The sequence below is a fragment of the Mizuhopecten yessoensis genome, unplaced genomic scaffold (genome assembly GCF_002113885.1).
Source record: "Mizuhopecten yessoensis strain PY_sf001 unplaced genomic scaffold, ASM211388v2 scaffold5929, whole genome shotgun sequence".
Classification (NCBI taxonomy): Eukaryota; Metazoa; Mollusca; class Bivalvia; order Pectinida; family Pectinidae; genus Mizuhopecten; species Mizuhopecten yessoensis.
This window is the reverse complement of record NW_018406294.1, coordinates 185,159-196,435: the sequence shown is the minus strand read 5'-3', so window position 1 is coordinate 196,435 and position 11,277 is coordinate 185,159. Positions and strand designations below refer to the sequence as shown.

The 11,277-nt window shown below is 36.1% G+C and overlaps 1 protein-coding gene across 3 annotated transcripts in view; it reads right to left on the bottom strand.

Annotated features, from left to right (window-relative positions):
- The window catches only part of LOC110451311 (PHD finger protein 20-like protein 1), a 32,574-nt gene extending 22,146 nt beyond the window's left edge, over window positions 1–10,428 (bottom strand). For 2 of the 3 annotated variants that reach the window (XM_021499241.1, XM_021499242.1), the window contains exons 1-8: window positions 10,391–10,428; window positions 8,813–9,264; window positions 7,129–7,294; window positions 6,017–6,101; window positions 3,809–3,894; window positions 3,498–3,555; window positions 3,175–3,222; window positions 711–764 (exon numbers count right to left, since the gene is read on the bottom strand). In XM_021499241.1, the coding sequence (XP_021354916.1) occupies window positions 711–764; window positions 3,175–3,222; window positions 3,498–3,555; window positions 3,809–3,894; window positions 6,017–6,101; window positions 7,129–7,294; window positions 8,813–9,264; window positions 10,391–10,408 (967 nt within the window). In that variant the 5' untranslated portion in view covers window positions 10,409–10,428. The remainder of the gene's footprint in view (window positions 1–710; window positions 765–3,174; window positions 3,223–3,497; window positions 3,556–3,808; window positions 3,895–6,016; window positions 6,102–7,128; window positions 7,295–8,812; window positions 9,265–10,390) is intronic. The other variant, XM_021499243.1, reaches the window with a different exon arrangement.
- Between the last annotated feature and the right edge of the window lie 849 nt (window positions 10,429–11,277).

The following is an 11,277-nucleotide window of genomic DNA, read 5'->3' as shown; positions in this document are numbered from 1 at the left end:
GTAAACGGGAGGTCAGCCAGGCTAGGGATGGTGAGAGCGTAAACGGGAGGTCAGCCAGGCTAGGGATGGTGAGAGCGTAAACGGGAGGTCAGCCAGGCTAGGGATGGTGAGAGCGTAAACGGGAGGTCAGCCAGGCTAGGGATGGTGAGAGCGTAAACGGGAGGTCAGCCAGGCTAGGGATGGTGAGAGCGTAAACGGGAGGTCAGCCAGGCTAGGGATGGTGAGAGCGTAAACGGGAGGTCAGCCAGGCTAGGGATGGTGAGAGAGTAAACGGGAGGTCAGCCAGGCTAGGGATGGTGAGAGCGTAAACGGGAGGTCAGCCAGTCTAGGGATGGTGAGAGCGTAAACAGCCAGGCTAGGGATGGTGAGAGCGTAAACGGGAGGTCAGCCAGGCTAGGGATGGTGAGAGCGTAAATGGGAGGTCAGCCAGAGTAGCAAGTGCAAATGTTCAAAGTCATGCTCTAGGTAACTTTTATTCACAAATTTTGAAGCCATGCACTTTGTTACTTTAATTTGCAAATTCATTTCAATTTCTGCATGAGTTAAACAGCAAAATTATTCCACACTAATTGAAATTGATGTCAACAATTACTTGCATCTAGCATACATAATTGAAGTATCTATATACATCATACATTTACTCAATAACATCATTTCTAAATTTTGTTTATCAAGTTCAATTAATACCACAGGCTTAGATGACTTTTTACCTGGATTGACCTTTGACCTGAGGTGGCATGACCTCCGTCGTCCAACATTGCCCTCTAAAGATAAATGATTAGTATAAGACAACCAATCAGAGAGAATGTTAGACGATTTGTGGCTGCCAGTAGGTGGCTTATCTGTTAACAGTGCACATTCTCACACAGGTTAAACATCTTTCTTTACTTTGCAACATGTTTAGAAAAACAATCAGAGAACCGTAGAAATGGTTCTGTTGTATTAGAATAAGTCTGCAGTATTCAGTATTAGTAAAGAGCGTATTTTGTGGTATTGTTAGGCCAGATAAAAAATATAGCTGTGTTTCCCGTTTCCCAACCAACCCTATTTTTACATGCCGACCCTAATACATTTTATTGTTTTTCAGTCACTGTTATGCATTTATTAGCCGTTTAACCCTTTCACCTCTGTAGACCATAATGGACTCACCTAGATAAATGTATGGTAGAGTCTACTTAAGTTACTGAGGGCAGTGAGGGGTTAAAGGGTTAATTGTTCAAAGTGTACATACAATTTGCTATGCATTATATCATCCTTGGCTCATGGTCAGTAAGAGCTTTATTTGAAGATAGTAGCTACCGGGTAAGTAGCTGTAGATAATTGTGGTTATGATACAGGTTGGGATCTGTAGATTAGTGTGACCATTTAAAGTAGTGTAGGTGGGGGAGTCCAGTCTGTGATGTCAGTGTTTGTGCCTCCAGTTGATACTGACTGCTGGAGTCAAATTTAGGAAGATTTATGGACAGTTAACCTAATCGTAAAGGGGTCAAATTTTAGCAGGATTTGGGCAGCATCAACAAATTTAATGTATCAACATTTCTAATGTAGCAGGATCTTGGTAAGGGACAGATAGTAAGGTAGTTCAGCTTGGGAGTCGAAGGAGGTGAAGAGGATTGGGGAGTTGAGTTAAGGAGTCTTGAAGAAGGAGGTTGAGTTAGGGAGACAGAGCCGAGAGGTCTAGAGATATAAAGGAGAGTTAGAAAGTTAGAGTTAAAGTGAGAATTAGGAAGTTAGTAATACTGAATTTGTGTTGTAAATATCATGTATATATAAAGTACTTATTTTGTTGTTCAATTAATTTGAACTGGTGACAGTGGAAATTTTGAGAACAGAATGCTAGTAATACAAAAGAGAATGTAACACTGGTGACCATCAGTGGAGTTTGGATTACTAAAACCTAGTGTCCTAGTAGGGAGTTTAGAAATGTAACACTGGTGGTAGCACTACTGTAAATTACGTTGGTTATTCCATAAACATTTAGGTGGGTCAAATTATAATTTACTTCAATGTGTCATCTGAGCCTGCTCAACACAAAAACTGCAGGGAATTTGTAATATGTGCATTTATTTTACATGAATAAAAAAATATTATTTTGGTGCCATTAATCTTAACATTCATGGAGGTAATCAAGAGATTTTCTTCACAAGAAAAATAAATAAAATAAAAAAATAAAAAATGTTTTTACTACCTACCTACCCAATTTATTTTGAGCCGAAACAGGAAACACACATATATTTTCTATTGGCCTTATAATATTCTGTTCTATCACAAACATATTCTGACCTCCATGCAATTTCAAATTTATAGTCTGGATTAAAAAAGGAAGGTTAGAGATGTTAATGAAAATATATCAGTGCAAGAAATATTTTCAAAATAATGAGAAACAGTCCTGCCCCAAGAGCCTCTAATGGTGGGTTCAATTTTAACCAGTGGTAATTAGCGAAACAAAAACCAAATTGTTGCCAATAAGAAGCAATGGCTTTCAAAGCTAAAATAATTTCTCAACACACATCAATCTATCTCAACCTGTTCAAAACATTTTGTATTTAGATTTAATATTTCTCTAACCACTGCTCAACCTTACCCAACCTTTAACTCATTCACCCCTGAAGTTTCATAATGAACTATTCCAACCTTTGAATTGGAAGAGTTCAAATGTGTCTTCAGAGTTCAGGGGTGAATGTAACCATTAATTATAAGCAACCTGAGTCTGGCTCCGGGACTTTGAAACAGTTTTTGACTTAACTTCAAACTCTTAATTCCAATAAATTATTTTTCCTAAAAATTAGTGACAAATACATTGAAGTACATTTATATATATAATATAATGTACATGCATGTAAAATCTCATATTTGTGTGGCTTTGAAATACTGAACAACATTTACATTTGGAAATAAGTTAGATTGCTTCAAGATTCCTGAGCCTAGATTATCACAGAGAACTATCACAGAAAAGATATGTCAGTCAAATATATCTACTATCAAATGACAATATTTCCTGCTAAAACATACAAAAAACAGTCCAGACTTCAATTCAGGAAGAGGTCAACGAAAAGTAAAGTAATACAGTATTACCAGGTCAAATTTCACTGGCTACAATCAGGAAGTGTGTTTTTTTCATTGTATTTGTAAAGGATATATATATAAGTATATAAACCCAACCATACAACTCACCTTCTGTCTCTGTCTCCACACTCAGCATAGGAGAATCAGGCAGGACACCTGTGATTGATTACATAACAATGGTTATATTCAACATACAATTGATTAAGCATATTCCCATATTACCAGAGTTTTTATCAAGATCATTAAAACCTCATTATTTAACAAAAAATGCCCAATTTATCTCCAGGAATTTGAAAAACACATGCAGTAATTTCAAATTGGATGAAACTCTCTTTTCGATAAGTATAATGATCACTAAAGGTAAAGAGAGAGTATTGACAGGTTACACTAACTATCCATTAAACTGCTAGAGAAACTCCATACACACATACCTTCTTCTTCATTGGATTTCCGTCGCAGCTCTTTCGGCACATTGATAATCTCTGATTTCTAATAAATAAAAACAAGCCTTGTACAAATTCCTTATCCAACTGTCTTTTCTGTAATCCAACTATCCACAGGGGCTTGGATTATCACTAGTTGCACAACACATAACATGCTTTCATTTTCTCAATACATAGGTACATCGTCTCTGTTGTACTTTGACCTCTTTCAAAATCTCTGGCAGGAACCTCGAGTTAACTATGTTGGTAGTTTTGAATTCTGTTTAATAAATAATATATTCCCAAAGAACTGTAGTTACCTGTTTGGGATCCACAGTGCGTGGGCGGATGTTAATTGGTTGTACACTCTTTTTAAATCCGTCATAGAACACAATCTCATAGGAACCTGTAAAATACATAATATAATTATATATAGGAATGTGTAAAATACATAATATAATTATATCTAGGTACCTGTAAAATACATAATATAAATATATATAGTTACCTGTAAAATACATAATATGATTATATATAGGAACCTGGAAAATACATATAATTATATATAGGTACCTGTAAAATGCATATAGTTATATATAGGAACCAGGAAAATATATAATATAATTATATATAGGAACCTGGAAAATATGTATGATTATATATATAGACCTGTACCTGGAAAATATATAATATAATTATAGACCTGTACCTGGAAAATATATAATATAATTATATATAGGAACCTGGAAAATACTTTATACTTTTAAAGTAACGTGAACAAAACATAATACGTACATTTTATTATTAGATATAGAAAAATGGAAAATTCATCAAACCATCATAAGAACCTGGAAAATACATAATATTACCGTAGAAAACTGACAAATACATAGAAACCAAAATGTACCATTACTGTCTGGTATACACTATGAATATACACTATGAGTATACACTAAGTACATGTAATACATGTACCGGGTAGGTAATAGTAAATAAACAAGAGATCCCAGAGGGGTCTTGGTGCCCACCTTTGTACCATCTTCATTAGTTCTTTGTCAGTTCAATCTTTTCTCTTCTTTCCTCTAATCTGTTTGATCGAGTCATGTTAACAGTAAATGCACCTTGAGGTAACTTTTGATCTAAACTTAATACTGATGTGTATGAAAGCCAACCTTCAAAGTGAGTTTGTCATTTCACATATTTACTAGTACAGTACTTGATGTGAAAGAAATAGAATCGATCATTGCAATATGAGAAAGATCTGTTTAGTTCTTCTTTTAATCCATTTTGTTTTTATGATCAGTCTCAAAATATAACATGCACAACGAGGGATCAAGGGGAACCTACATATAAAATTTGAGAAAGATCCCTCTGGTACTTCCCGAGAAATAGCGATAACAAACTTTCACTATCAAAATCCAAGATGGCTGCCTGTCGGCCATGTTGTTTATCCGATCAGTCTCTAAAATTGCCCTGCACAGCTAGGACCAAGGGAAACCTACATGTACATATAAGATTTAAGAAAGATCCCTATAGTTCTTCCGGAGAAATAGCGATAACAAACCTACACTATCAAAATCCAAGTTGGCTGCCTGTCGGCCATGTTGTTTATCTGATCAGTCTCAAAAGTTTCCCTGTACAGCTAAGGACCAAGAGGACCCTACATATAAAATTTGAGAAAGATCCCTCTGATACTTCCCGTGAAATAGTGATAACAAACTTTCAATATTAAAATCAAAGATGGCTGCTTGTTGGCCATGTTGTTTATCCGATCAGTCTCAAAAAATGCCTTGTACAACAACGGACCAAGGGGAACCTACATATAAAATTTGAGAAAGATCCCTCTGGTACTACATGAGAAATAGCGATAACAAACTTTCACTATCGAAATCCAAGATGGCTGCCTGTCGGCCATGTTGTTTATCCGATCAGTCTCAAAAGTTGCCTTGTACAACTACGGACCAAGGGGAACCTACATATAAAATTTGAGAAAGATCCCTCTGGTACTTCTTGAAAAATACGATAACAAACTTTCCCTATCAAAATCCAAGATGGCTGCCTGTCGGCCATGTTGTTTATCCGATCAGTCTCAAAAGTAGCCTTGTACAACTACGGACCAAGGGAACCTACATATAAAATTTGAGAAAAATCCCTCTGGTACTACATGAGAAAGAGCGATAACAAACTTTCACTATCAAAATCCAAGATGGCTGCCTGTTGGCCATGTTGTTTAGCCGATAAGTCTAAAAAGTTGCCCTGCACAGCTTTGGACCAAGGGGAACCTACATATAAAATTTGAGAAAGATCCCTCTGGTGCTTCTTGAGAAATACTGATAACAAGAATTGTTAAAGGACGGACGACGGACGACGGACAACGGGTGATTTGAATAGCCCACCATCAGATGATGGTGGGCTAAAAACAGAATTTGATCTTTAATCATTAAAGTTTGAAAGCTGCGGTGAAATAAAATCATTAACACCACATGGCCAATGTACAGTGTTTGTTTACAATGCTCATAATAACTCACCATCAGTTTGTACTGTTGTAATCTTTCCTGGGTACATTTTACAATCGGTCCACCGTGCATATACACTTTCTCCCAACTTATACTCCTGTAAAACAACAAAGAATGGATCAGCAAGCTAGGTTTATAACAATTGGCCAAAATTAAGCAAAACTTAGTTATGTTTATATAAACGTTAAACACTGTCATGCAATGTATATAACAACCTATACGTTAAAAAATATGTTTAGCCATAAAACCATTGAACTTGACGATGGATAGGAAAGCACAGGACAGTATTATTTTTAACAATGGCCTCTGCCTAGACTTCATGGTAGATCATGAAAATTAAAAACAGCTGAAATGAACTCGGGGGAGATTCTACATTCTCAAAATCAAAACCTAAATAAAATGTGAGTATGCACTCCCTAGAGACAAAATAACCCTTAAAAATGACATATTTTCAGTTGTTCTTGCAGATAAAACCATTAGATCTTAGAATATAGGAACAGTGAAGCAAATTCACTGGTTGAAAACACTAAATTTAAGGGTCCGAAATTGGGAGTCTCCCTCCTAAATAGGGAGGGTTGGTAAGTATGCATTTGTGCTATAAAAGTAAAATGAAAATACGTCGCGTGGAAATGACAATTGAATACATTTTATTGATGACATAAGCAGGACTGAACAAGGGTCATAGACTATATTCTAGTTCTTTCTATAGGAGGCGCGGTAGTCTAGTGGTAGGTCGTCGGGCTCATGTCAGAAGGGTTGCTTGCGGGTTCGAGGCAGTATGCTCCCCAGGGAGTTAAGAACGACATTGGCTGGTTGCAAAGGCCCTATGACCACGGATAATAATTTGTGAACCGCTTTGAGACAACCTACAAACTAGGTTGTGATTAAGCGGTATATAAGAACCTCAAATTATTATTATTAATTATTTCCTCGTTTTAGCTCTCTATTTGTGTGGAATTCATTGACTATGATGTCAAATTAAATACTGTATACCAGGAATATTTTAACGAAATTAACACTGGACAAAAATGGATTTTACGGGCAATGACCGAAGTGCGAAAGTTTGACTGGGCCAAAATATCCGATATACAGTATCTGAATACAAAGGTCAGACCAAATCTTACTCCACTTAGCCGTTTCTTTTTCTCCTTCCGCCCGGAATGCCTCATTTTCGGACGAAGTTTTTCACTGCTCATCTCCACCCACTCGTCGTAACGCTGGTTCCATCCCTCAAAGTGGATCAGAACTGTCGCCTCTTCATCATCAATGTCAACTATCTTAGCCGAGTACCTATAAGGCCAAACAAATATTATGTACCTATGTTTAAGGTAACATGACTGAAAAAAATAGAGTAGGTTGGTCAGGATTTATTTTTCTTTCATTTTTCTTTTTTGAAGGGTGGGGGATTAATTTAAGAAATTACAACAAGTGTACCGCGGGGCGGAACAATAATTGGATATATGCCCGTCAAATGCCATATAGTGTTATTGTTACTGAAATGAACAAAGGGCAATAACTTTTCCAAATATCGTTGAATCAAAATTCTTGGGGAACACAACTTCATTTTGTGATTATAATGTATATCAAGTTTCAAAGAGATCCTTTGAAAAATGTAGGAGGAGATTGCCGTACAAAAATCAAATACTGAATAAACAAAGGGCAATAACTTTTGCAAAAAATTGTCGAATCAAAATTCTTTTCAAGGAAACACAACAACATATCATGATTATTTAGCCTACTAGGTTTCAAAGAAATCCGTCAAAAAATGCAGGAGAAGATCTCTGGACAAAAAAATCAAATACATGTACTGAAATGAACAAAGGGCAATAACTTTTGGAAAAATTGTTGGATCAAAATTCTTTTAAGGGAGACACAACTTCATACCATGATTATACCTAGTGTATACCGAGTTTCAAAGAGATTGGTCGAAAAATGTAGGAGGAGATTGCGGGACAAACAAAGGTTTACGCCGGACAGACGGACGGACAACCCCATACCATAATACTGTACTCCCGTTTGACGGGTGTATAAAAATCATCAAACGTGTTTAAAGGTATTTTGAATAATAATAGGGGATTTATATTTGGTTTTGATTCCTGCCTATAGATATTAGTCTTCCCAATATACAGGATGTAGTGTGTTTGACACAGATACAATGGTTTGAGTCAGAGGTAAAATCTGGGATCCGTCAGGGTACCTGAAAAATACCAGTCATATTTTGGGGGGGGGGGGGCTAACAAAGCAATTTTTTGTAATGCCTTATCAATGTCCACTATCTTAGCCGAGTACCTAAAACTGATTATCTTTAAATGCGTTTATTTTTGTGATTTTTTATATCTTTTGTGAATTGTTTAATACCTTGGAAAAAGTGCAGTTAGTTTTCCAAATGTACAAATAGACACCTGTCAAGTAAGGTTATAATGATGATAATATAGGCTAAAAACATTGGTAGATGTTGTTTCAAAACCATTTTCTTATAAATTTGTATCAGTTTCACTTGTAATTCATTTGCAATAGACAAGTGCTATTATTAGCATCAATAAATTCTTAGAAACTTAGCAAGAAAATGCTGCTTGTGAAAAATTTGATAGGAAAGAATTTGGAACAAAGTAGGGAGAAATTTTGCAAAAAGGGAGAAATTTAATAATATAAACCTAGAGGGTAACAAACCCAAAAACCGCCATAAATTGGCCTTGATTTCTTCGTTAGTACATTACAAGACATTATTTAGCTTCAGTTTATATACATAATAAAGCCTCTTAAATATATCCTACATGTGTCAACTATGCCACAGGTTTTAATGCATACCATTTTTTCATGAAGTCCATAGCCTCGACTTTCTCGCCCTTCCTCCAGATGATACCTGGCCTGTTGGGACATCGTCCCCGTATCTGTCCATGGGACTGGGAGGAGGACGAGCTGGTGGAACAGGTGCTAATGTTGTCGGCCATTCCACTCCCACCCCCTATCCCTCCTCCACTTGGAGTCCTCATTCCATGTTTACTTGGAGTCCCACGATCTGAACTGGCTCGACTGCTTGCCGAACTGTCCAGCAAACCCTCTTCACCGATTCCACATGGAGACGAGGGTGGCACATCGTCTTGGTCGGGAGAGTCCATTTGTGTATCAAGGTCAGGGTCAGTTTTCATGCCAACATTTTGCGAACTTCCTTTTTGTTGTTGATCAATGTCCATCATTTCTGAATCTGGCAGTTCATGTTCCGATGTATGCATAGCTATACTTTCATCCACTTCTGCATCCTGTAAAATTTCAGCAGTGAAATTCCAGGTTAAAGAAAAATAAACTGACAAGGTCCAATTGTGTTTTGTTTAAGTTCTGTCAAACCATCGATAAACTCACTCCAATAGACAATCAACTTCTTGCAATTCATTACATTCATGTAAAATGGAACATACATGGTAAAAAAATACTCCTTTCCATGTTATTTTACCCCTTTCCAGGATATTTTACTGGACCTAACATTTTATTTTAATCCTTCCGGTTCCCAGGTTATTTTACCCTATTCTGATTAATTTACTCCTGTTACAGGCGAGATATTATCCAGGTTCTCTAGCTACTTAGGGTTCCATATGCTAATAGGAATAAGAAAGGCAAATACACATTCATAAGTACATTTATTATACGCTGCGGATATCCAGACAACTAAATTTAAAGTACCCTATGACCTAACACCTACATGAAGAGAAAGAAAAGAGAGAAAAGCAAGAGAAGTGATCATGAGGCTTAGATATTAAAACTATGTACATAACGAGGATGCAAAATTAGTAGAGACTGGTGGTAATCTTCAAGTGAGGACTTGAAAGAAGGTAAATCCTCACTAAGGATTTATACACACATAATATAATCATAGGTGTATAGACAGACGAGGCTAGAACCTTTGGTACAATGGTGTTATGTTATGTTAAAAATACCGGTCATGATTGACACACAGGGTACGGTTCAACTGATCAATGTATAGCCTCCTTGCATTGTTTACAATACATAATAATATGTGCCCCTGTGATTGACATGAATAGGTCCCAGTTCACCACAAATATGTCTTGGATAGCTGGACATGCAACACCAATTAAGATAGGCTTTCAAGCAAAATTTTATATTAATTTAAATGGGTTTTCTTTTTAGTAAGAACATAAAGGGAAATTTATTGTGGTCTGCATGCAGACATGTGTAAAGTGATCAGTGTGACGCAACGCTTGATGCAGCATTCATCATCAACTCGTGGAAGACATGGGGCACGAATTCAACATAAATGACTAATGTAGTTGTTGCATAAGTATTTAATGTGGTTGAAAATGATTGTAAGAGTCCCTGGAACCATAGTCAAATGCGAATAATATTTAAATTGTGCAAGGGCAGCATAAGTACCTTTACTTCCGACGCCATCTTGGTAAGATGTAAAATCCGGACCGGAAAGGTACCAGAACCCGGAAATGGATAGTAGCTTAGTTGGAGAGTTATGGTGACGCGGGTATTATTAACTATACGTGTTTGAGTTACTTCCCCTGCAAACAAATTTACCGTTTGCCATTTCACCTCCCCGATGACAAAAGTTTTATCGATATTTGTTATATAAACTGGTATTTTTCTCATTCTTTTCAAATTATTTCATACAGAGAAGAAGTAGGAGAATGTAAAGATAAAGGAGAGAGGAAGGGAAAAAGAAATCTTCGAGACTAATGTCGTATTTACCCAAAAACACCCAATAAAAAGCAATAAAGAATTGTAATTGAGTTGCAAAGCATTCAAAATTAAAGAAGTCGAAACATTAAAAAGTTTTACAGAAAAAGACAACAATGTTTTCAACTTAAACTATTTAAGATATTAAACTATTTTCCTTTCCTTTTCGTTCTATTTATCAATTATTTAGTACATAATACATTTTGTATATTGTATTGTTACGAATAGAGCCTAGTAAGTTCAGAGGCGTATACATGATATGTAATGTACGTCTCTAGTAAGTTGTAAGAACTTGTGCACAATCCCTTTGAATGTTTAATGTCAATACAATATGTTGGAATGAAACGTATTTATATCAAATAGTATATAAATTGTTTATGACTCGAAGTCCTTTCAATTAATTGATTAACTCAAAGATAGTCTGTTTTGGACAAACTTAAGCCGGTTCATCTAACAGTAGCAAATTGATAAAACGTGAAAATAAATGAGATTAATATTTATTTCCAGATATAAGTCACTGATCAATACTATGAAGTGTAGACGAGTAGGTTGCCATTTACCAATTTAGAAATAAA